The sequence below is a fragment of the Hyperolius riggenbachi genome, chromosome 10, assembly GCF_040937935.1.
Source record: "Hyperolius riggenbachi isolate aHypRig1 chromosome 10, aHypRig1.pri, whole genome shotgun sequence".
Lineage (NCBI taxonomy): Eukaryota > Metazoa > Chordata > Amphibia > Anura > Hyperoliidae > Hyperolius > Hyperolius riggenbachi.
In genome coordinates, this window is record NC_090655.1 from 60,327,988 (window position 1) to 60,355,330 (window position 27,343).

The window sequence follows — 27,343 nt, forward strand, 5'->3', positions numbered from 1 at the left end:
GAATATATGCTTTGCTACTAATGTTCTAGTCATTATCCATACTACACATACAATTCATTATATATATATATATATTATATATATTTTATTTTTTTTATTATTTTTTTTTGCTTTAGGTTTGATTCAAGCTGGCCAGGCAACTGGTAATCCTTAAAAGGAAATAAATGTGACAGCCTCCATATACCTCTGTCTTCAGTTGTCCTTTAAAAGAGGGTAGAAGGAGAAGGAATGATCGGCACTGCAACGTACATTTATTCTTCAAAAAGTGAGGCACGGTCCGAATGCATAAATACAAAACAGTAGTGCAGCATACATGGACATACCGGTGCTCAGAGGTGTGGTGGTGACAGTGGGTGCTGGGCACTGCTCGCCTGACGGCCATTTTGCGCTGTCGCGCTTCTACGGTGGAAGAAGCGATAGCGCGAAACAGCCGTCAGGCGAGCAGTGCCCAGCACCCACCGTCACCACCACACCTCTGAGCACCGGTATGACCATGTATGCTGCACTACTGTTTTGTATTTATGCATTCAGACTGTGCCTCACTTTTTGAAGAATAAGTGTACGTTGCAGTGCCGACCATTCTGCTCCTTCTCCTTCTTCTGCCGTGTATGTACTTCCCTTGGATCAGAGCACGCAAGCTACATCACTGTGGGTAAGGTGTGTTCTACCTGCCTAATCCCCTTCCATGCTGACTACATACTGCTGTAGTGCCAACTGCCTTTCTACCTGTCTTTAAAAGAGGGTACCGGGCAGCGGCAGTGGTCTCCAGGCGGACATAGGAAACCTCTGGAGGCTTTCCTCCTAAGTTTTTTTTTTTTTTTTTTTTTTTTTTTTTTCTTTTCTTCTTTTTTAAATTTTGCCTCAGGTTTGCTTCAAACTTCCCTCAATATTTCCGTCACTATGAGCTCCTATCTTTGGTGCTTGTTTTTGTCCTGAGAAAATATATTTTTCTGATGTAATAACTAGTTTAACTTAAACGGTTTCCAACTACAAACAAGCATGAAAGGCCATCATTGTGACATATTTAAATTGTTTTGTGAGCTGATGACGTGTAGTGAGGAGGTGAAAGCTCCAGCTAATAAGAACAGTGAACTGTGACAGGCATGTTAACAGTAACAAACATTTGAGACTTCCCCTTGATCTTGGCGATACACTGCCCTCTAGTGGTGCACAGACATTGCAATAACACAGTAGTGCTGAATGTTAAAACATACTGCAATCTTTTCAGACAGCCATGAATAATGATGACTGCTGCTGTAATCTGTGTTTAGTCCATTAAGAGCTATAATTTTATTCTGCATTTTTCCTATTGAGAGGACATGCAGAGATTTGTGTGTAAACGATTTAGGGCCCGATTCCACTAGACGTGAATTCATATTGTGATTTTCAGCAATGACTCTGCAACCAATGCATATGAATGGAGTAGTTTCCATTGAATGTGGTTGGCCATTGCGGAGCGATAGGGTGCGCTGCAGGGATAAATATGGATTGCATGCAGCAGATTTCTGCAGCACGCATTAGATTCCCCCGCAGTGTAGTGTAATAGCTGCATCCGGACGTCTGTGTTGTCCCTGAAGACAACCGAGGGGAGATGTGATGCAGAAAGCATGTGATTTGTAGAAATGCACCTTTAAAGCGGACCCAAACCAAACATTTTTTTAATTCAAAATATTTAGTTGCACCACTCTGACACATACAAAGATAAATAAACACTCCTTCAAGCCTATGAGCATTTCAGTGCATGATTTCACCCTTCTCTTTTCATAGCTAGGGTTATACAGGTGGCAGCCATTAGCAATTCCTCCTTTGCCGGATACCACCTACTCCACCAGTTTGCCGGTTTCTGTCCCGGCAGAATGAAAAGAAGGGAGGGGTTCCTCCATTAAATGTAAAATATTTTATATTTATCATCATGCAGCTGAAAAACGGCTGCTATTTATTATTATAATTTAGAAAATAGATTTTTTTTCTGAAATCTTGTATTTTCAATTTGGGTCCACTTTAAGCGGAGGTTGAGACAGACACCAAGACAGAAAGCATTTCAAGCACATTTCAACTTTTAACAATGTTGAGAGCTGTTTTGTGCTTCTAAAACTCTATTTCCACAGTAATTCTCTAGTAAAACAACCTGGAGATTGGGCCTTCCCAGGTGCAGGAGAGAAGAAATGCACGCTGCACTGAGGGATGGACTAAGCATAACTGCAAATCATACCTGCCCCCCGACAGTTTTAATACCTTATTAGAAATTATAGACTTTACCTAATTCTAGGAACAAGCACAGACCTTGGGGAGGAAGGTTCTTTAGGCTGCAGTTCCACCCTTAGGGCCCCTTTCCATTAGATGCGGTGTGATGCAGCTACATAGTGGGTGTCCTGAACCTGATGCACGCAATGGAACAGTTTCCTGTGCATGCATTGCGTACGGAGCAGTGTGGAGAAATCCAAGAATCTGCAGCATGCTGCAGATTCTCACTCAGCCACACCCGCCACCCGTCTCATCCAGTCACTTTCACATCTGGAAATGCGGAAGTGACGCGGCCAGCAGCGGTAGTGATGTGGCGAGGTAGCTGCATTTGCATCACTAATCAATGGAAAAGGGCCCTTATTCTTGCTTATCTTCTCTGGGTTGTCCTAGAGCATTACAGTGCTGTTGCTGTTAGCCTGCAATGCATGCACGTAGGAAGCCAAGCATATTGTTGAGTAGAGTATTGTTTCTGACAGAACTCAACAGTTCCATCTAAAGGCCAGTGTTTTGAAGGACAGTTTGTAGCAACCTTAAAACCCCAACCTCCAACCTTTTCTCAGCCTGAAGCAGATGCTGGGCCTGCCAGTGAGCTGCATACACAGTACTTCCTCCTACATGGCATATTTTGAATACAGAACAAGAGATCTGTTTTCATGTGACCAGATCAATCATTGCACAGTACTGGTATGTGGCTGCTTTACTACAAAAGTGTTGCAAATAATTATAGTAGATCCCTATACAAACACTGATGTGGCCTTTTTATTACCCTTGATAGTTGGCAGTGACCTCTAAACAGGACAGTCACCTACAAAGATCTGCTAGAAATCTGTCCATTATTAAATGATCCTAACTGCAGTGTGCGTGGCAGGAACTGAAATGTGATGACACTAAGGAGATTTTTTTTATTTATTTAGGGGATCAGATTGGACAGGAAGATATAACTTGTTTTATCCTTGATAATTGTAGAACATGTGCTTATTCTATTTTTGCCGTTAGTGTAATGCATTTGTTTCAATGAAAATTGGTCTTTATACCTATTGAGAATAACTTTCTTTATTTGGGGGGTACTGGTGGTGTTTGGTATATATGGTAGTATTGCAGTGGTTGTTGGACCATGTAGCATGAAAGAGAATGGACACAGTGTTGTAGGGAACTACACAACATCCTATACCCTTCAACAGTTCACCTAATTGCTTGCTCTTTTAGTAGCAGTAGTAGTAGCCTTGTCCTCATTTCCAGAGAGAAAATAGTGTATATATATATAAATATGGGTGCAAACCCCTGGTGCGACAGTAGAAAAATGATATAAATACTGTGTTTCTGATATTACATAAAGATTCCAGTGAACCAGTTATTTTAAAAGCAGTAAAAAATAAAATTCACATTTTATAAAGTCTTGTAATTTTTCTTATTCTATATACATAATGACCAGTACAGTTCACAGAAGACAATCATCATCCTTAATCTGGGAAATGCGAAACATGCTAAGCTGGACTGGAAAGGAACAAGCATGTTGGTTCAGCTACAGGTAACATCCAATAGGATGAGCTGTATGGAACAGTCACAACTGCTGTATGGCTGATAACAGGCGGTAGGGGTGGGCGGTATGCACCTTCCAATGGCCTGCAGGGGTGGGCCGAATGCACCTTCCAGTGGCCTGCAGAGGGGTGGGCAATGTTCGCCTTCCAGCTACTTAGGATCTACAAGTGCCAGCATTCAGTTATTAGCTAAAAAGTATCCCCCTTGTTCCTCACTATAATACTAAATGACTTTTTAGAGTAAATAGAGATGGCATTTTAACAGGTCATTCTTTTATAACGAAATATAAAACCTCCTAAGTGTCACCAGGATTTTTTTTATTTGTCTGGAAACACTAAACTAAGCTGGTCTTTCAGGGGTCTATTATGGCCTTCTTATGCCATTTGCTGTGGCTCTTTCCCCTACACTACTCTGTGCTGTACAGACATCATTGTAGTTGGGGACATTCTGGACTAATGACGTCCCTTGTATTCCACAACTTAACAGGATACTTTTTTATCTTCTGATCAGATTGCAGAGATGTAGTGTTTCTGTTTTAATAATTCATTAGTCATCCTTTGTTTGCATTTTTCCCCCAGTGTTTTAGCTACAACGAATTTGTTACTTGAGGCAAACAGAAGACTATAAAGTAGTAATGTGAAGCATGGCTGGCATGCTGAGAACAATGCACATTGCAATGCAGAGCAGTCATGTAGCCTGTGTTTCTGGCATGTGAAGGACATTTGTTTCAGAAAATAAATTTCCCGTGTTACGGAACATACCATCACTCGCCACGCTGGGGAACACATGAAATATCACATGATCACAAAATGAAGCTGTAGCCTTCTGTGAGCAATACTGCAGATGTCCATCACATTCGAACATCTACAACTAGCCTTATATCACATCTAGTGCACTTGTATGAGGTACTGGTCTTTAATTATATTATCAGTCTGAATTAGTTACACTGTAAGATAAACAACAAAATCCCTGAGAAATTATTTGATAAAAGATTCTCCTTGGCACAATTGTGCACTTGCGAATCCAAAAGTTATGTCGGGGCTCATCTTAGCATAAAATATCCAACCTACACACAGATCTCGTATTACTGCTATAGTAAAGATCATCCATTATTTTCACCATTTTTACAAAAGTACATTTCCCCAGTTGACCCTGCCTAAAAGCCACTGAGGAGTGTTGGTGAAACCAGTTCATAATCGATAATGGCAGCACAGGGGAATAGTATTCTATGTTTATAACACAAATCCATTTGTCTTTGTCCGTTTAGTATGTTGGGAGCTCCGACTCTGCCCGGCGTTGATTGGTACTTTGGCTCAACTACTTGACAGATCAGAGTTTCTGCCATGTGTACAAAGACCACCCCAGTGCAAACTTCAATGGCGGATACTAGGTGGTGAGATATTTGATATACGTACATAGAGAACATGACAGGGGTTATAGTCCCAGGATACACTGGTCTAGCCGGGCGCCTTCTTTTTGCTCGATGTTTGCCATTAATAGCACTTTCTTGTGCAGTTATTCCTCCGCCTCCTTTACCTGCATCGTTACTATCTGCACAAAGCCCTCATGGTCCTTTTTGATGTGAATATGGCAGAATCTTCTCCTTGCGGCTCTTCTCTACATCATCATGGTCTGATTTTCTCAAACTGAGGAACAATTCCCACGTCGTCTTGCTGAGGGATCATCTTCTCTGCCTCAGTCTTCTCTGGACCTACTTCTGCCAACCTGGCCAAGTAACTCTGTGGGAAAAACAGAAAATTGTATGGTGTGTACTAGGCATAATGTCCCTCCAACAGTGGTAAGTTTGAGCCAATTACTATCAATGGCAAGGCAAGTGGTATAACCACTGACCCCTTTGCTTTGACACTTGTTAGTATTTTCAGAGGGTGTTGCCCCAATACTGGTTTCGCATTTCTGTGGATATCAGTGCCACTGATATCCACAGAAATGCGAAACCAGTATTGGGGCAACACCCTGAAAATACTAACAAGTGTCAAAGCAAAGGGATGAATGATTATTACCCAAAATATTACAACAGTAATAAATTAGGTGTTAAATTATTAAATCAAAACAAAAAATAAAATAAAGAACAGTTAGTAAACCGCTCACAAGATGATTCAAGCATAAAATGGAACAAACACGATTTTGTAAAGTTAGATGGAAGAGAAAATGTTTAAAAACTCTTTAGGGTGTTTGATGATGCAGTGAGCTGTTGAGCTTATAAATTCAGCTTTAAACATTTGTGCATGTTCTATTTTTTAAGTCTCGCCACTTCCTAAAGAAAAGAACAGCAATAACAGAGTGATAAAATAAGGAAAAAATGCACTTTTCACCTCTTCAGCAATACTTTATAGATCTGTCCCTTTAAGCCTACCCACACTGCACTTTCATTAGCAATGCAAGTGGTTACACACACAAACACACTGCACCTGCACTGCTCTTCATTGCAGTGATGTCCCATTCAACAATGCTGAAAAGGACAGCTTTGAGTTGCGCTCAAGTAGTGCATTGTGACAATACACTGCTGTGAAGCGGATCAGTGTGTCCAGCAGAGCAGTCTATGCACAGTCTGATGTCCCTCCATGTGTCACACTGAGCTGTGTGCTCAGGCCCTTAAGTGGTGCGTTGCATTGTAACATAATGGGCGCTTTGTAACACAGTAATGCACCACCTGTTCATAGTGCGGTCGGTGCACCGCGGTACAAGGGAATGCAGTATGGTAACGCACTGCATGCAGTGTGTTACCGCTAACCGCACATTAACAGGCACAGTGAAGTATACTTTTCGTTGACTATATGCTTCACTGTATGTGATGCAAGAGATAATGCAAAGTCCCACTGAGAAAGTGGCCTTTGGCTACCTTTACAGTTGTGCATTGAAGTGCGGCAGAACACCTGCCACGTAACGTGGCTAGCCACACTGCAATGCATAACGTATGCGAAGTTCACAGTATGGCCGGTGCGTTGCGGCATAACAACCATGCATGCTGCAAACCACATGTGTTAAGCGCTGCGGAATATGTTGGCGCTATATAAATAAAAAATAATACTTTTCATTGACTGCATGTTTCACTGTATGCGACGTGACAGGTGGAGAACGCGCTGTGCCGCTGTTCTGTTGCGTTCCTGCTGTTACAGGAAACACAGGACCCATCTGTGAACCCAGCCGTGAACCCAGCCACCACGTACGACATTTGACATGTATAAGTGTCTTATGAGGTCTGTGTCAGTGGTTTCAAATAAATGATTGAAATATTTTCTATCTCTCAAAAAACAATGATGGATAAAGTGGAGATTTCCGTGTTGACAGTTTTATTACATTAGATACTCTAAAAAGTAAAACTGTCATAAAGATTTGGATGTAATGGGTTTGGTGCGGCAGAGGGGGCTTTAGCAGATACAGACTTGTTAAATGACACACAGTGACATGGATCTAATGCCTTTCTGGTGACACATCGCTGTGTAGCGGGAAAGGGCCAAAATCTCTGATGTCACCATGATATATGCGTTCTCATTTTAGACTTTGGCGGCCGGCGCGGTCTGCGGCTCTAAGCCTCTTATTTACTCCGGGATAATGACAGCACAACACACAGATCTATTAAAAATGACAAGTGCACCAACTGTCTTGTAACGTCTTGTCCTGGGGGAAAGCCCAGCCTGTGTCAGCCACTTAAACCCTTTAAGTGAAAGCATCTGTCTTCACTCACACTAGCACCAGGCTTACGGATTTAATGAGAAACAACATTTCAGAAGGTGGGATATCTGCACACTGGGCCGCTGGGAATACAAAAAGCTTTCTGCCATTGGTATCATGTATCTGTCCATAGTGCCAGCCTCTTGATTCTCCAAGTCTTAACAACTCCAAACAATCACAGCACAGCTTCCCACAGGAAGGACAAACTCCTGCAGATGAGAAAAACAACCTACAATATAATCACATGATGGTGACTGACTGACTATGGCCTGGGAATTGATGATTAGCTAACTAATGTAAATGTACTTCTTGCTATACTCACAGTATAATATACAGTATATATATTATTTTTTTTTGGGGGGGGGGGGGAAGTATTTGAAATGTTTAACCCTTTTACAACAGCCTAATAATAATAATATACTGAAAATCAGTATTAACCCTTCCACTCAATGCTCATACTTAGCAGCATTCTCAAATTGAGCCAACCCACTAAATGACATTACTGCTCCAAGAGCACAAATATTTGCCTATACAAGTTGATGAGAAATGAATGGGCAGAGACAATTGCTCTTATCCTGAAGTGGCTTAGGGATACTTAAGTCAGGAAACAAAAATCCAGGTTTACTTACCTGGGCTTCTACCGCCCCCCTGCAGTCGGCTTGTGCCCGCGCCGGTACTCTAGATCCTCTGGTCACCCGTCGTGGCTCAGTTTCGATTTCTTCAACAGCCTGTCGTCTGCTACTGTGCCTGTTCCTCATTCCCGGTGACGGGAGAGTTCCCATTCATTAATCTCTCCTCTAGGCCACCATGATTGAAGGCATCCATTGATGCCTGCGTCACTTCCCTAGTTACAATGTAGCAACACATTACTTCCTATTGTATACGAATAGGAAGTACTCAGTGGGGTAATCCTAAAATTACACCTACTAACTTTGGGGAATCATTTTTTTAATATGTATGTCAAGAAGGCATATTATTTTTAAATTATGGGGTAAAAATTAGTGATGTAAAACTGAAAAAATGCACCTTTATTTCCAAATAAAATATTGTCACCAGGACAAATGGCCAAATAAAATGTGTTGATTTTAATTATGGTAGCATATATTATTTTAAAACTGTAATGGCTGAAAACAGAAAAAAAGGAAAAAAATTCATTATTTCTCATATTATTCCCATTATAATGCATTTAGAATAAAATAATTCTTAGCATAATGTACCACCCAAAGAAAGGCTAATTGGTGGTGGAAAAAAAACAAGGTATAGGTCATTTCATTGTGATAAGTAGTGATAAAGTTATTGGGGCATGAAAGGGAGGAGTCCAGAAATGTGAACATTCCTCTTGTGAAAAATAGCCGCGAGCTGATATGATTAAAGTGAACCAGAGACCAAGCACCCTCATGTATTTTACCATATATATCAGTGGGAACTTTAGAGAAATCACCTACCCTGCTCTCCGTTTCATCCTTCACTACTCAGCCTGCTTCTTATCAGCCCTGATAAAATCCCCACTGAGCATTCAGTATGTCTTTGCTCAGGAATCAATATAGTTAAGTCTATCTTTGATGTCTTTTCAAGCCCAAGCCTGCCCCCTTCTGGCTCTGCTTTCCTGTTCTGTATATTAGCAGCATCGCAGAGAGCTGTGATGAGATGGGAGGGGCTGCTAATGTAAGGGTAGATTGAAAAACTTTTTTTTTTTTTTTTTTAATCTATATTTGTTAGTCATAAGAGGTTTTTAGAAATGGGAATTTCATTTTGCACACTGCTCACTAAATAATATGCTTTTCTGATGAACTGTGTTTTGCATGGAGTTTTAGTAAACAAACACAAAAAACGGCACACCAGAGCGCCGAAAATACCAGGCATAGTATTTATTTTGTAAAATCTATCGGGGGATATGTTTATTTTGTGTCAAAGCGTTCATCTCTGGTTCCCTTTAAAGTAAACCTGTAAAGTTTGCACAAGTCAAACTGTGATCTGTCCTTAAATATGGAATAAAAATTAAGTGGCAATTACCGGTACTTTCCCACTAAATTTATTTTGTCTCCAATGCTTAGCAACATGCAGATAACTGAATATGTACCAGTAATTTACGTTTATTTTTAATAAAAGGTATTAAACATTGAAGCTGGGATTGACATCCCTGTATTGGTGTGAAAGTCTACAGGGCAGCTGTATCGTTTAATTGTCATTAACATGACACGGCGAGCTGATTCGCTTGATTCGATGTATTTAACATGTGAAACATTCTGGATTCATTGTGTCAGCTTAGGAAGTGGTGTTTATTTTCTAGTTTTGTATTTCAGTAATGGTTGTGGATAAGGAATTGATGTAAAAAGCACATCATCACGGCAAGCCCCGAGTACAGCGTCCTTCGATCTCTAACCATGAATGTTTGCGTAGCGTGGGAAGAATGCCTGGGTAAATATTTGGGCTCCACCTCTCTGGCCAAGCCTCTCTGTCCTTCACTGTTACATAAAATGGGGTAATGATGGCAAAAAGGTTGTAAAGGTTTATGATGAATTTTTTCTCCTTCACTTTTTGTTTAAATGTATTTGACCATATATATCAGTGGGAACATTAGAAAATACACCTACCCTGCTCTCTGTTTCATTCTTCACTGCTCAGCCTACTTCTAATCAGCCCTGATAAAATCCCTGACTGAGCATTCAGTCTGGCTTTGCTCAGGAATCATTATAGCCAAGTCTGTGTTCTCTGATGTCTTTTCAAGCCCATGTCTGCCCCCTTGTGGCTCTGGCTTTGCTCGGGAATCATTATAGCTGAGTCATTATAGCAGACGGAATGCTCAGTCGGGGGATTTTATCAGGGCTTATAGCAAGCAAGCTGAGCAGTAAATGATTATACAGAGAGCGGGGTAGGTGTTTTCTCTAATGTCCCCACTGATATATATGGTAAAATACATGAGGGTGCTTTGTTTCTGGTTCACTTTAAGGCTGAAAGGCTAAGGGGACCATTTTATAAAATAGCCATAACTGGTAATATCCGTTTTTTGCTAGACTTATAAATACATGGTTGCCTGACTTTGCTATGGATCACAGATGAAAATACAATGATATGAAATGAGACCAGAGCCCAAGCACCACTTTTTGCAAAGCTGGTAAACCCCCCCCCCAAAAAAACACCAGACGCGGGTTGGAAAGAAGGGCGCTGCCACAGACGACCATTATAAAAGCCACGATTGGCGGCAATGGCTGGACGTTTGGGCCCCTAATAAAATAGCAGGAGTCGGAGTACCAGATGTGCAAATTGAGGCTATATTTCATTCACACCTGCTATGTATACACGCAATCTGGATAGCGGGTAGCTCTGGCGTCTATTTTATCGGGCGACTCTGGGCACCCAAATTTCCAGCCATTGCTGATAATCGTGACTTGGGGGGAGAGGGGGTTGTGGTTAAGTGTTAGGAGCCACCAGGGGGATTTAATGGGTAGGCACCAGTAGAGGGAGGGTTAAGGGTTAGGTATCAGGAGGGAGGGTTCTGGGTGAGAGTAAGATTAGGTTAGGTCTTAGTAAAATATTGGTTAAGATTATCAATATTTTACTGGAATTCAGTAGTAGAATATCAGTAATTTTATTCTTCTAGCGGTGATACCCTGCAACCTTTTTTCCAGGCACTTTTATAGTACGCCAATCTATGCCAAGTAAGCCAAGTCTTCATCTATGCAGGGCTGTGGAGTCGGTCCAAAAATCCACCGACTCCGACTGCGACTCCTCAGTTTAGGATTCCACCGACTCCGACTCCACGACTCCGACTCCTCTAATTTGCATATTACAATTTTGTTGATTAAAAGTATGTAACATGAAATTCGTCTCTTAACTGCCAACGCTTAGGAATTTTACAAGACAACTGAAGTGAGAAGGATATGGAGACTACTATATTTATTCCCTTTAGACTAAAACTAGTCCTTGGTAAGAGTACTTGTAAAAGGTACAATCCGGAACAAAGAACATCTATCAGGCCCTAGGCAATGTAAGTGTGGGTACATCTAAGAATGATGTGCAGGTACTCTGCAGGGGAATAAGGAGATTCTTCCTCTATTACACATTCTTCATGCACAATCTGAACTAGGTTTATGGGCGATAGACAACACCTCTGTGTTCAATGTGCACAACATTCTCAGTGGATTCCCTGCAGCTCTGTGGGGAGTGCATATGTAGAGTATAGTACTACTGTGTAACAAAGTAAACCTGAGACAGATGAAATTAAAGTTTTATACATACCTGGGGCTTCCTCCAGCCACCTTCAGGATAATCAGTCCCTCGTTGTACTCCTCCACCACCTGGATCTTCTGCTATGAGTCCAGGTACTTGAGCCAGTCGGGCGTAGTGCGCATGCACACACTCCGCCGCCAGGAGCATACTACACCTGTGCAGCACTATTGCGCAGGTGCAGAATGTTCCTGGCTGTGGGAGCGGTATGCGGCTGGACTGCGCTGACTGGCTGAATTACCAGGACTCATAGCAGAAGATTCGGGTGGTGGAGGACAGCGAGGGACTGATTAGCCTGAAGGGGGCTGGAGGAAGCCCCAGGTATGTACAAAACTTTACTTTTCATCCGTCTCAGTTACCCTTTAATTTGTAGTCACCAAACCAAATTTTAATAACATATCAAATTATTTGATTTCATGAGCAAAGAGAGTGCATACATTTGCATAAATCAGCATCAACGCTGAATTATTTCCATCTCGTTGACCATCTCTATTAGTGACATAGCTACACATCAGGCTTTATACTTACAGCATAGATGTTATTTAGTATATATAAGAGATTCCTGTGTACACATCATATATACAGTCACAATCAGATATGTATATCTGACCTTAAAAATACGGGGACTGCTTTATTGCAGCAGCACAAGTAACTAATTTTGATTGGTTTATTTCATTTTTGTGGACAAAGCACAGCTATTACTGTATATATACATTTTTTTCTTAATGACTTATCTGAGAAATAGAACATTTTATCATATTTTCTATTTTAATTACAGTTACAAATTCATTAGGAGTCGGAGTCGGTGCATTTTCTCCCGTCACCGACTCCAGGCACCCAAAATTGCCCGACTCCACGACTCCGACTCCACAGCCCTGCATCTATGTACCTCCCAGAGCTTAAAAAGGCACTGTAGTGAGAAGGATATGGAAGATGACATATATTTCCCTTGAAACTACCTGGCTGAGGTCTCCTTCAGACAAACAGCTGAATTGCGCTATTTTTGAGCAGTTCAGCACCCTGTCTGCTGCCCATGAACTCCATTCTGGTGCAATTTAAATGCATGCAGTGGTCTTACTCCTACGCTTGGCATGCAGTACTCCTACGCTTGGCATGCAGTAGTCTTATGCTAAGTACACACATGCGACAACGATCGTTCGTTGTCAACGACGAACGAACTTTTAATTGACGAAAGAACGACCTTAGTAAAGTTAGTTGTAAAAGGTGTGTAACGATCACATCGTTAGAACGAACGTTACACAACGTAAAAGCACCTATTGCGCCTGCGCATAAAAATGAAAAGTTCCATGGAGAAATAGTGAAATGCGCATGTCAAGCCTAGTACGAACGATCGTTTCCAACGATGTACTACTTTTGCAAACGATCGTCGTTGGGAAAAATCCGCCAAGCTAGATCGTTCGTTTTGAACTTCATGGTCGTTGGCTGCTTTTTTTCAAACGATCGTCGTTTGAAATGATCGGGGAACGATCGTTTTAAACGACTATAGTCGCATGTGTGTACGCACCTTCACTCCTACTAAAATGGAGAGTCCTCCATTTAAGGAATTCCATTGGTTAGCAACTAATAGGAAACCCCAGGCAGCAAAATCAGAAATGCTTTTGCCGGGATTTTACATTACAACAGAAGCCAGTGTTGGGGTGAATAATGGTGGGGTGGAGGTATGGTGTGTGTTAGGGCGCTGGCAGCTGTCAGGGCAGGGTACTGGCTGGGAGTGGGTGCTATGCGTCAGTATGTGTGTGTGTGTGTGTGTGGGGGGGGAAGAGGTAAGTGCCAGGGGCAGTCCAATGCTAAAGTATGGTAAGCCTTGGCAAAGCGTCTTTAAAAGTGCCGCCGGTCTCCCCATTGGTCCTTTAAGGATCCTCCTCAGGGTGCGCCACATTGTTGCCATCCTGCCCCACCCCCCATTCTATATAAAGGACAACTATCAAAGTTAAGAACCAAAAACCCACATATATTTCCAATAATTACTAGCAAATAGCAATACAAAGGTTTTTTTTTCATCTTTTCAATGTTTTATATGAGGAAAATTATGACATTTACAGAGAACAGTTCTCACTGTGGGCATTACTATGGAGGACTGTGCCCAGCACATCCAGCATACAGAAACAATCTTCACTGGCTCTAATACTGTGACTGAAATCTGTTCAGAATGATAGGAAGCAGAAATATAGCTTCAAATGTGTGTAAATAATCCTCAGTTGAAGCTCTGTGTTTGTCTGTGTGTGTCTCTCTCTGCCTCGCAGTGTAAAGTAAACTGTTTACAGCGCAGCTCTACCTACACAGCTCTACTCCCAATGCCGACACAAATTGTTACAAAGCAGCTGGTAAACACGGCTTTTCTTTTCACAGAGGCTGTGCTGCCTATAATGCATACTAGGGTCAATGACTGTGTAGAGCATGGGTGCCTCTATCTGATAGAGGAGGAAGGGTTAACCTTTTTCATTTGTAGTTTGCCATCTTACATCGATAAAGGACACTAGGAGAGCGACCATCCAGTTTCTGGTTGACCTGGAGAGCTGAGCGGGGACAGTTATTTACCTGTAGGCATATACGGTGGTTGCAGATTTACCTATACCCACAGTTCTGTACCTTTTGTAAATAACCTAACAATACTGCACCATCAGGCTCCTGGTCTTCCCTTTACCCTATAGGTGAGCAGGGTTGTCTAAAACCACAGTGGGACTGGTTCACATTACCGGCATCTTTTAAATGCTTACCAAGGTCTCGCTTACCAAGAAAGGTTAGATAAACTGGGTTTATTTAGTCTAGAGAAAAGACGCCTTAGAGGAGATTTAATTAACATGTATAAATACATCAGAGGGCAATATAATAGCTTGGCGGATGAGGTTTTTGTCCCTAGGCCTTCTCAAAGGACTAGAGGACATGATCTGCGCATGGAGGAAAAACGTTTTAGCCATTTATTTAGGAAAGGGTTCTTTACAGTAAGAGTGATTAAGATGTGGAATGCATTGCCACAGGAAGTAGTTATGGCAAACTCTATACCTGCATTTAAAGGGGGCTTAGATGCTTTCCTTGCGTTGAATGACATCCATGGCTACAATTACTAGGTAATGCCTAATGATGTTGATCCAGGGATTTTATCTGATTGCCATCTGGAGTCGGGAAGGAATTTTTCCCTTTAGGGGCTAATTGGGCCATGCCTTGTAAGGGTTTTTTCGCCTTCCTCTGGATCAACAGGGATATGTGAGGGAGCAGGCTGGAGTTGTACTTTGTACTGGTTGAACTCGATGGACGTATGTCTTTTTTCAACCAAAATAACTATGTAACTATGTAATTGGTTTGAAAGGTTCTTGCTAATGCAATGCTGTGGGTGATTTTTAAAAACTTGCATCGCTCAAGTGAGAACACACACATAGCATTACATTAGCAACAACTTTTCAAATCACAAGTGCTTGGAAAATCTCTTGCAGTGTGAACCAGGCCTAACCTACACCACACAGATATTGTTGTCTTGAGCCAATTTGGGGGGATGCCAATTCACTTAACTATGTTATTGGGATGTGGGAGGAAACCTACACACACAGGGAGAACACAAACGCCTTGCAGACGATGTCCTGGCGGGGATTCGAACCAGGTATCCAGTGCTGCAAGGTGAGAGTGCTATCCGGTACGCTACCGCGCTGCCATATCTATGATCTGATTCTATTATGCCGTTAGGATTTATCAGACAACTGTTAAGTGGTTCAACAAACCTAAACTGGCTTAATTCTGATATAATCAAATTACCTTAACCATTTCAGCCGCCCGGACATGATGCTCACATCCAGGCGGCTGCTCTGCTGCAGTGGCACGCTCCTGCACGCGATCGCGGGTGCGCCCCCGTGCCCCGTGCTGTCCCCAGTAGCCCTGGGATCAGTGACCGGGAACATGGTTCCCGATCACCGAACCGTGTCCCCAGCAGAAAAACCAAAGCACTCTAACTAGAGGCTTCAGTCTTTCTGCAAATAAAATTTTCCACGTCCCCTTGTGCTTCCGCTTAGCGAGAAGCACAAGAAGAAGAAAACCTCAATGTGGCCATCTTGTGGCCAAATAGTAAAACTAAATCTACATATTTTTTACATTGCAATTTACACATATAATAACATTAAAAATTAACACCAAAATATTACCCAAATAAAATGTTTTATGTAAAAAAAAAAATACAATAAAAAACAAAAAAAAAACAGAAAAACAAACAGTTACCTAAGGGTCTGAACTTTTTAAATATGTATTTGAAGGGGGTATAGTACGAACATTTTTTAACCACTTGAGGACCATAGTGTTAAACCCCCTAAAGACCAGCCTGTTTTTTCTCTAATTGGCCACTGCAGCTTTAAGGCCAAGCTGCAGGACCGCACAACACAGCACACAAGTGATTTTCCCCTCCCCCTTTTCCCCCCACCAACAGAGCTCTCTGTTGGTGGGGTCTGATCGCTCCACATTTGTTTATTTTTTTAATATAAATATTTCTTCTTTTTTTCAGATAAAAATGCTTTTTTTTCTTTGTCCTCCCCTGCTCCCTCCCTCCCCCCGCCAGCCAATCGGGGTGATCAGCTGTCATAGGCTTCAGCCTATGACAGCCAATCACTGTGCAGCATCAGGAGGGGACAGCCGTGTCACACGGCTGTCCCCAGTACAGCGCTGCTGCCGATCGCAGCACTGTACGGATAAATAGACGCGTCTAACAGTCTCCCGAGCGGCGATCGCATGCGCGCGGTCTCATGCAAATTAGAGCCCCAGAACTTGACGCCAATTGGCGTTAGGCGGTCCTGGGGCTGTCGCCGCATCCATGCCCATTGGCGTGGGGCGGTCTTTAGGTAGTTAAATTATAGGCTTGTAAATAGTGATGGACACAAAACGGAAAAAATGCACCTTTATTTCCAAATAAAATATTGGCGCCATACATTGTCATAGGGACAAAATTTAAATGGTGTCATAACCGAGACAAACTGGCAAATAAAATACATAGGTTTTAATTATGGTAGCGTGGATTATTTTAAAGCTATAATGGATGAAAACTGAGAAATAATGATTTTTTTTCTTATTAATCCTATTAAAATGTATTTATAAAAAATAAACTCTTAGCAAATGGACCACCCAAAGAAAGCCTAATTAGTGGCGGAAAAAACAGAATAGTGATCAATAAATTGTGTTAAGAAGTGATAAAGTTATTAGCGAATGAGTGGGAGGTGAAAATTGCTCTGATTCATAAGGTAAAAAATCCCAGCAGGCTGAAATGGTTAAAGAGAAACTCTGACCAAGAATTTAACTTTATCCCAATCAGTAGCTGATACCCCCTTTTACATGAGAAATCTATTCCTTTTCACAAACAGACCACCAGGGGGCGCTGTATAGCTGATATTGTGGTGAAACCCCTCCCACAAAGAAATTCTGAGTACGTACTCTTGGCAGTTTCCTGTCTGTGAACCCTGTTGCATTGTGGGAAATTGCTGTTTACAGCTGCTTCCAACTGCCAAAATGGCAAGCAGCAGCTTCATCACTTGCCAGCAGTAAAAATGTCTTCATGTGATAAATGTCAGAATATAAATCGGGGATTTAAAATATTTTACAATGGGCAAACACTGACTAAATCATTTATACAGAATTATTGTAAAAATTAAGCACTTTTTTTTTACATTATTTTCACTGGAGTTTCTCTTTAACCACTTGCCGACCAGGGGTGATTTGCCTGATCTGTGCTGCGTGGGCTCTCCAGCCCGCAGCACAGATCAGTATTATGCCAGGGCGATCATACTTCCCCCCCCCCCCTTTTTTCCCCACTAGGGGGATGTCCTGCCGGGGGGGTCTGATCGCCGCCGGCCATCTGCGTTTTGCAGGGGGGGGGGGCTCCTCAAAGCCCCCTCCACAGCCATTTCCGCCCTCTGCCTCCTTACCTCCCTCCCTCTCTCCGTAATGCGCAGGACGGATTTCCATCCTGCGCATTGAAGGATAGGCTTCCGCCTAACATGCCGGCGATCCCCGGCCAATCAGAGGCCGGGGATCGCCGATCTACCCTACGGCGCTGCTGCGCAGCAGCGCCGTATGATGTAAACAGCTGGGATTTCTTCCCCGCGTGTTTACATTTTGCCGGCGAGCGGCGATCGGCGGCTCGCAGACTGTTCACGGAGGCACCCTCCGTGAACTGACATGTAAGGGTCACACTGTAGTCACTTCCTGTCTAAGTCAGGACTGAGTCAGCCACTTACATACCTGATATTTAACTCTTTCAGGCAGAGAAAGAAAAAAGGAACACAGCATAGTTATTTGTGTGCTAGGCACTGTACATACCCATGTCTATTTCATCATGTCACCTGTCACTTCGGATATCCTTTAACCTCCTTGGCGGTATTGACGCTGGGCTCGCTGGCTCCGCCGCGAAAGAGGGTTCCCTCCCCCCGCAGACCCCGTGCGCAGCCTGACCAATCAGTGCCAGGCAGCGCTGAGGAGTGGATCGGGACTGACGATGACGTCATGACGGGGGAAGTTTTGAAGAAAATCCCGTTCAGAACAGGATTCTGGAAGAGCATAAGCGCCGGTGGCGATTGGAGGGCAGGGAGGGACGCCGCAGGGAGGGTGGAATCATGTAGCTAGTGCTAGGCTAGCTACAGGATTTAACCACTTGCCGACCGCGCACTCATAACGCGCGTCGGCAAAGTGGTAGCTGCAGGACCAGCCACGCAGTATTGCGTCGCCAGCTGCAGGCTAATTAATCAGGAAGCAGCCGCTCGCGCGAGCTTCCTGTCAATTCACGGCGGGGGGCTCCGTGAATAGCCTGCGGGCCGCCGATGGCGGCTCGCAGGCTAAATGTAAACACAAGCGGAAATAATCCGCTTTGTTTACATTGTACGGCACTGCTGCGCAGCAGCGCCGTAAGGCAGATCGGCGATCCCCGGCCAATCAGCGGCCGGGGATCGCCGCCATGTGACAGGGGACGTCCTGTCACTGGCTGCACAGGACGGATAGCGTCCTGTGCAGCCCCGATCACCGGGGATGACAGGTAGGAGAGGGAGGGGGGGAATTTCGCCGCGGAGGGGGGCTTTAAGGTGCCCCCCCCGCTACATGCCAGCCAAGAGGAGCGATCAGACCCCCCCTGCACACCATCCCCATAGGGGGGAAAAAAGGGGGGCGATCTGATCGCTCTGCGTGCTGCCTGATCTGTGCTGGGGGCTGCAGAGCCCACCCAGCACAGATCACAGAATACTGCGCTGGTCCTTAAGGGGGGGGTAAAGGGTGGGTCCTCAAGTGGTTAAAGACAAAAAAAAATACTGCGCAGCAGCCACCCTGGCGATCTTAATAGAACGCCAGGGTGGTTAACCACTTCAGCCTACAGTGTCGAAAATCGCATGCATCCGAGCAACGTTCACCTCTATTCATTCGCCAATAACTTTATCGCTACTTATCATAATTAATTGATCTATATCTTGTTTTTTCCGCCACTAATTAGGCTTTCTTTTGGTAGTACATTTTGCTAAGAATTAATTTTTTCTAAATCCATTTTAACAGGAAGATTAAGAAAGAAATGGAAAAAAAATCATTATTTCTCAGTTTTGGCCATTATAGTTTAAAATTAATACATGCTACCGTAATTAACTCATGCATTTTATTTGCCCGTTTGTCCCGGTTATTACACCATTTAACCACTTAAGGACCGCAGTGTTAAAACCACCTAAAGACCAGGCCTTTTTATTGTTAATTGGCCACTGCAGCTTTAAGGCCAAGCTGCAGGGCCGCACAGCACAGCACACAAGTGATTCCCCCCCCTTTTCTCTCCGCCAACAGAGCTCACTGTTGGTGGTGTCTGATCGCCCCACAGCCCCCCCCCCCCCCCCCCGTGTTTTTTTTTTTTTTACTATACATCTTTAACTCCTCCCCCCCAAGCCAGCCAATCAATCCTGCGATCGGCTGTCATAGGCTGCTGCCTATGAGAGCCGATCGCTCTCGTCTCCCAGGGGGACAGCCATGTCACACGGTTGTCCTCGCACGGCTGTCCCCAGTACAGCGCGCTGCTGCTGATCGCAGCACTGTACTACCAGAAAAGACGGCGGCAATCGCTGCTCGGAGACTGAAGGCGGGGCGGAGCTCTGCCCCCCGAGCAGGAGATGTGCGCGATCTCCTGCAAAATGCAGCCCCAGGACTTGATGCCAATTGGCGTTAGGCGGTCCTGGGGCTGCCGCCGCGACCACGCCCTTTGGCGTGGGGCGGTCTTTAAGTAGTTAAATTATGTCCATATCACAATTTATGGCGCCGATATTTTATTTAGAAATGAAGGTGCATTTTTTTCAATTTGCGTCCATCACTATTTACAAGCTTATAATTTAAAAAATATAATAAGATACTCTCTTGATATGTATATTTAAAAAGTTCAGACCCTTAGGTAACTATTAATGTTTGTTTGTTTTTTAATTGTAATTTTTTATTTTTTTTTCTTAAAAAATGTATTGGGTAATTTTTGGTGTGGAAGGGAAACAGATAATTTTAAATGTAAAATAATGTAATATAAAAAATGTATGTGGGTGTAGTTTACTATTTGGCCACAAGATGGCCACAGTCAAAAAAGTCCTGGAGTGTACGATCACGCTACCAGGAACTACAAGGAGGCTGTGAAACTTTATTTTTTCTTTTTTTTTTTGGCATAAATACTGCGGTCTCTGATTAGAGAGCGTCGGTATTTCTGCGGGGGGACTTAGATCGGTGGATGGGAATTATATTCCCATTCGGCAGGCAGCGGGAGCCACAGGCAGCGGCAGCTGCACAGTCTATCTGGACGGATTTATCCGTCCAGATAGACTTAAGTGGTTAAGTTAGCTATACATCTAGCAGTTCTGATTCAATCAACAAAGCAATCAACTTTATTGGGGAATCAACTTCAGTATAGTTAACTCGAAAGTTGATCGACTAGTGACCCACACACTACAAGCGATTCCTATGGGATTCACCTTCACTAATAGATATGACCGATGTTGTGTCTTCATGCTCTGAATGTAAAAATCGATTGAATGATACATTAACAGTAGCTGATAACTGTGCGATTGACCGATATCTTGCATCCTGCTAGATCGACTAAGCTGGTCGATTTGACATGATATCAGCCACTTTTCATCTATTGGGAATTCTGGAACAAACTCGATTACCTCTCGATTCAATAAAATAATCGAATGGTAGATCGTACTGCAAAATCGCTAGATGTATAGGCACCTTTAGTCCTGTAAACCAGGCCCCGCATCTTATTCACTCCCAGCAGGAGCTACTGTTACCTTCTACAGAATGGAGCAGATTCTGCCTGGGAGAGCTCAGATTTATATTAATCACCTGGGCTAATTCCCAGACAGCTCAGATGGCCTGGCCTGGCCTGCCCAGAACCACTGGTACAGGAATCTGGGGACATGTCAGTCCCATCCAGGACTGCATGCTAATGCCACCACATAAAAAACTCAACACATATTGCTGAACAGGTGGTTGTGTGATTCTGCTACAGTATTAGCATTCCCTGCCCTAAAATAACAAAAGTAAGCAATTTGTGTTCAAATCTCATTCAGATTGCATCATTCTTAGGCATTTCTATAGGCTGAAAATTTTCAATAGGTGTTCAGAGTACATTCACTAACAATGACAATCTATCTAATCCATACCACAGTCCTAGGCTCTTATTCAATTAACTTTTTCTTCTAAGTTGTATCCAATATGATATTTTCACAGTTTATCAAGAAAATGCCTTTTAAGCAAAGAAATTACTCAGATTAATTTTGATATATATATATATATATATATATATATATATATATATCTTTTGATCCTTCATATCCAGCGCTCCTTTTAGTATAAAGTATATGTTTTTTGTTGTTGAGGTGGAGGGTTTGGGAACCCCACCTATCATTAAGGAAGCAGCAGGAAGAGAATTTTTGAGTGCTTTAGCGGGTAATACTTTTGTGTAATCAAAGTCCTGCTATCTGAATATTTATTTGGACATCATTGCAGCGCCACCTTCAGTATAAGGGCTCGTTTCCACTATTGCGGTGCAGAATCGCCTGGATTCCACCGCTGTTGAAATTCCATGAATTAGCATGCGGATGCGAATTTTTGCGCGTTTTTTGCCGCGAATTCGCATGCGAATTCGCATAGGTGAGGGTATATGCGAAATTAACCATGTCACTGCCTGTTTGAATTACATTGGTACCTATGCGAATTCGCATGAAAATTCGCATACCATAGCCGCATGCGAATTTCCTATTAAATACATTAGCGGCGATTCGCATGCATTCCACTCGCAGGCGAATTCGTTGGCTCTTTTGTGCGTTTTTTTACCGCTGAAAAAAACGCACCTCAACAACGCTACAGTGGAAACAGGCCCATCCACTTGCATTACATGTGCGAATCTGCATGCGTTGGACGCATGCAGATTCGCGATAGTGGAAACGAGCCCTTACACATAATTTTGATAGCCTCTCAAACTCTTACAACTGCTCACTGCTGCCTGGTAACTGCTTGCTGAGCACACAGTTCAACTGCATGTAAATGGGCCCTAACATCTCCCAGCATTAAAAGGGAGGGTGGTGATTGTTATAGTTCATGAAGGGCCAGTATATAAATTGTGCTCAATAAAAACACTGGCTACTTTTTAGCCATCATTTGACTCTGCTAGCTTTGCTAGCTTTAGGCCTCTATTCCACGTACTGTTGAACTGTGTGCTCAGCAAGCAATTACCAGGCAGCAGCGAGCAGTTACCAGGCAGCAGCGAGCAGTTACCAGGGAGCAGCAAGCAGTTGTGAGAGTTTGAGAGACATTTCACTGCCTATCAACAGTTTGTGGAATAGATGCCTTACACTAATCAAGTAGGAGCTGACCTCCAATATGCATTGATAGAGTAGTTTCCTACATGTAAGGCCCCTTTCCCATGAACAGCTGAAGGCGGTGAATTCAATGCCTGTCAGCTGCTCCTGTACACTGCTTGGCACAGGTAGTGGACAGGCCACACCCCCTATAGAGATGTATCTGAGCACTGCCTTTGCTGTCCTCAGACGTGACATGAGAGAGGTAGTGCAGTCAGGTAATGCCTCCGTATGTCAAACCTGAACCATGAGGTGTTACGAAACAATGCTATTCTGCTGCCTGTAATTGCAGCAGAAGGTGCTTGTGGCCGGCAGTTTGAACTACCCAACAGTTGTAAATGTAATGTAAATAGTAAGCTGCTTGCAGCTGGGCCAATTAAGTTTGCATCCTACCAATTCTGACTGGCCCAATTCCAAGTGGCATATACAATTGCCATGGAAATCATTGCAACAGAGTACAGGTTTCAGATTAAAAAAATTATACAACTTGGGCTTACAGTCAGATCTGGAAATCTATAGCAAATGCATTTATCCAACCCTGATACATGTTTAAAGCGAACCTGTGACAAAAAAGGAAAAGTTAGATGCTTTTTTATAAATGTATTTATAAAAAATTATTCTTAGCAAATGGACCACCCAAAGAAAGCCTAATTAGTGGCGGAAAAAACAAGATATTGATCAATAAATTGTGTTAAGAAGTGATAAAGTTATTAGCGAATGAATGGGAGGTGAAAATTGCTCTGATTCATAAGGTAAAAAATCCCAGCGGGCTGAAATGGTTAAAGAGAAACTCTGACCAAGAATTTAACTTTATTCCAATCAGTAGCTGATACCCCCTTTTGCATGAGAAATCTATTCCTTTTCACAAACAGACCATCAAGGGGCACTGTATGGCTGATATTGTGGTGAAACCCCTCCCACAAAGAAATTCTGAGTACGTACTCTTGGCATGAACCCTGTTGCATTGTGGGAAATGGCTGTTTACAGCTCTTTCCAACTGCCAAAATGGCAAGCAGCAGCTACATCACTTGCCAGTAGTGTTGGGCGAACATCTAGATGTTCGGGTTCGGGCCGAACAGGCCGAACATGGCCGCGATGTTCGGGTGTTCGACCCGAACTCCGAACATAATGGAAGTCAATGGGGACCCGAACTTTCGTGCTTTGTAAAGCCTCCTTATATGCTACATACCCCAAATTTACAGGGTATGTGCACCTTGGGAGTGGGTACAAGAGGAAAAAATTTTTTTGCAAAAAGAGCTTATAGTTTTTGAGAAAATCTATTTTAAAGTTTCAAAGGGAAAACTGTCTTTTAAATGCGGGAAATGTCTGTTTTCTTTGCACAGGTAACATGCTTTTTGTCGGCATGCAGTCATAAATGTAATACATATAAGAGGTTCCAGGAAAAGGGACCGGTAACGCTAACCCAGCAGCAGCACACATGATGGAACAGGAGGAGGGTGGCGCAGGAAGAGAAGGCCACGCTTTGAGACACAACAACCCAGGCCTTGCATGAGGACAAGAAGCGTGCGGATAGCAATTTGCATTTTGTCGCCATGCAGTCATAAATGTAATACAGATGAGAGGTTCAATAAACAGGGACCGGAAACGCTAACCCATCACAGATGTTCATTGTTCATGTTACTTGGTTGGGGTCCGGGAGTGTTGCGTAGTCATTTCCAATCCAGGATTGATTCATTTTAATTTGAGTCAGACGGTCTGCATTTTCTGTGGAGAGGCGGATACGCCGCCGATCTGTGACGATGCCTCCGGCAGCACTGAAACAGCGTTCCGACATAACGCTGGCTGCCGGGCAAGCCAGCACCTCTATTGCGTACATTGCCAGTTTGTGCCAGGTGTCTAGCTTCGATACCCAATAGTTGAAGGGTGCAGATGGATTGTTCAACACAGCTACGCCAGCTGACATGTAGTCCTTGACCATCTTCTCCAGGCGATCGGTGTTGGAGGTGGATCTGCACGCTTGCTGTTCTGTGTGCTGCTGCATGGGTGTCAGAAAATTTTCCCACTCCATGGACACTGCCGATACCATTCCCTTTTGGGCACTAGCTGCGGCTTGTGTTGTTTGCTGCCCTCCTGGTTGTCCTGGGTTTGCGGAAGTCAGTCTGTCGGCGTACAACTGGCTAGAGGAGGGGGAGGATGTCAATCTCCTCTCTAAAGTCTCCACAAGGGCCTGCTGGTATTCTTCCATTTTGACCTGTCTGGCTCTTTCTTCAAGCAGTTTTGGAACATTGTGTTTTTACCGTGGATCCAGAAGGGTATAAACCCAGTAATTGGTGTTGTCCAGAATGCGCACAATGCGTGGGTCGCGTTCAATGCAGTCCTAGGCCGAAGAGGTTATAGCCTAGGGTCACAAAACCTGTTTATTTGGGCAATTTCAATGGTGGCGAGTCTGACATACATAAATCTCAGCCATGGCCGTTAGCAACGTCTGAATCTCACGAAATGTCTCATGCAGGTAGAAGACATATTGTTAGACTTGGATTCCAAAGATGGGGTCCCTACATCTCTGCAAACCAGAGTTACAGGGCTCCAAAATTGGTAAAAATCCCCCATAGGCTTTCATTGGGCCTCCTATTTACAGTTCCAAAATCTCACATCTTTTCAAAGGGCAATTGCTCAGCAGTGGCAAATTTTCTAGCATTGTAGGGACCCTTAGGGGGAACATGACTGGTGAGTTTCGGGCCCCTAGGCCGAAGAGGTCATAGCCTAGGGTCACAAAAACCTGTTTATTTGGGCTATTTCAATGGTAGTGATGGTGACGTACATAAATCTCAGCCATGGCCGTTAGCAACATCTGAATTTCACGAAATGTCTCATGCAGGTAGAAGACATATTGTTAGACTTGGATTCCAAAGATGGGGTCTCTACATCTCTGCAAACCAGAGTTACAGGGCTCCAAAATTGGTAAAATCCCCCATAGGCTTTCATTGCCTCCCTATTTCACTTTCCAAAATCTCACATCTTTTCAAAAGGCAATGGCTCAGCAGTACCAAATTTTCTAGCATTGTAGGGACCCTTAGGGGGGTCCCTACAATGCGGCATGCCATGCCGCATTATTTTCACTGGAGTTCCTTTTTAAAGGATACCCGAAATGACGTGTGACATGATGAGATAGACATGGGTATGTACAGTGCCTAGCACACAAATAACTAGGCTGTGTTCCTTTTTTTTCTTTCTCTGCCTGAAAGAGTTAAATATCAGGTATGTAAGTGGATGACTCAGTCCTGACTCAGACAGGAAGTGACTACAGTGTGACCCTCACTGATAAGAAATTCCAACTGTAAAACACTTTCCTAGCAGAAAATGGCTTCTGAGCGCAAGAAAGAGATAAAAAGGGTAATTTCTTATCAGTAAGGGTCACACTGTAGTCACTTCCTGTCTAAGTCAGGACTGAGTCAGCCACTTACATACCTGATATTTAAGTGGTAAGCTGCTTGCAGCTAGCCCAATTAAGTTTGCATCCTACCAATTCTGACTGCCCCAATTCCAAGTGGCATATACAATTGCCATGGAAATCATTGCAACAGAGTACAGGTTTTAGATTAAAAAAAATTATACAACTTGGGCTTACAGTCAGATCTGGAAATCTATAGCAAATGAATTTATCCAACCCTGATACATGTTTAAAGTGAACCTGTGACAAAAAAGGAAAAGTTAGATGCTTACCTAGGTAGAGGAAAACGCCTGGATCATCGTCCAGCTTCTCAGGACCCTTTTTTTGTTCTTCACAATTCCATCTGTATAGGCAGGCCAGGTGCCCCATAGTATTAGGTAGCTAGAAGTACCCACAATATTAACCACTTGAGGACCTAGGGCTTTCTACCCCTTAAGGACCGGCCACTTTTTTTCCATTCAGACCACTGCAGCTTTCACGGTTTATTGCTCGCTCATACAACCTACCACCTAAATGAATTTTGGCTCCTTTTCTTGTCACTAATAAAGCTTTCTTTTGGTGCTATTTGATTGCTCCTGCGATTTTTACTTTTTATTATATTCATCAAAAAAGACATGAATTTTGGCAAAAAAATGATTTTTTTAACTTTCTGTGCTGACATTTTTCAAATAAAGTAAAATTTCTGTATACATGCAGCGCGAAAAATGTGGACAAACATGCTTTTGATAAAAAAAAAACCCATTCAGTGTATATTTATTGGTTTGGGTAGCGTTTACAAACTATGGTGCAAAAAGTGAATTTTCCCATTTTCAAGCATCTCTGACTTTTCTGACCCCCTGTCATGTTTCATGAGGGGCTAGAATTCCAGGATAGTATAAATACCCCCCAAATGACCCCATTTTGGAAAGAAGACATCCCAAAGTATTCACTGAGAGGCATAGTGAGTTCATAGAAGATATTATTTTTTGTCACAAGTAAGCGGAAAATGACACTTTGTGAGAAAAAAAAAAAAAGTTTCCATTTCTTCTAACTTGCGACAAAAAAAAATGAAATCTGCCACGGACTCACCATGCCCCTCTCTGAATACCTTGAAGGGTCTACTTTCCAAAATGGGGTCATTTGTGGGGTGTGTTTACTGTCCTGACATTTTGGTGGGTGCTAAATTGTAAGCACCCCTGTAAAGCCTAAAGGTGCTCATTGGACTTTGGACCCCTTAGCGCAGTTAGGCTGCAAAAAAGTGCCACACATGTGGTATTGCCGTACTCAGGAGAAGTAGTATAATGTGTTTTGGGGTGTATTTTTACACATACCCATGCTGGGTGGGAGAAATATCTCTGTAAATGACAATTTGTTAATTTTTATAACACAATTGTCCATTTAC

At 43.1% G+C, this 27,343-nt stretch overlaps 1 protein-coding gene across 3 annotated transcripts in view; it reads right to left on the reverse strand.

Annotated features, from left to right (window-relative positions):
- Positions 1 to 553: 553 nt before the first annotated feature.
- Positions 554 to 27,343, reverse strand: part of RBM20 (RNA binding motif protein 20) — a 534,741-nt gene continuing 507,951 nt past the window's right edge. For all 3 annotated transcript variants that reach the window (XM_068258701.1, XM_068258700.1, XM_068258699.1), the window contains one exon: positions 554 to 5,522. In XM_068258701.1, coding sequence (XP_068114802.1) covers positions 5,409 to 5,522 — 114 coding nt within the window. In that variant the 3' untranslated portion in view covers positions 554 to 5,408. The remainder of the gene's footprint in view (positions 5,523 to 27,343) is intronic.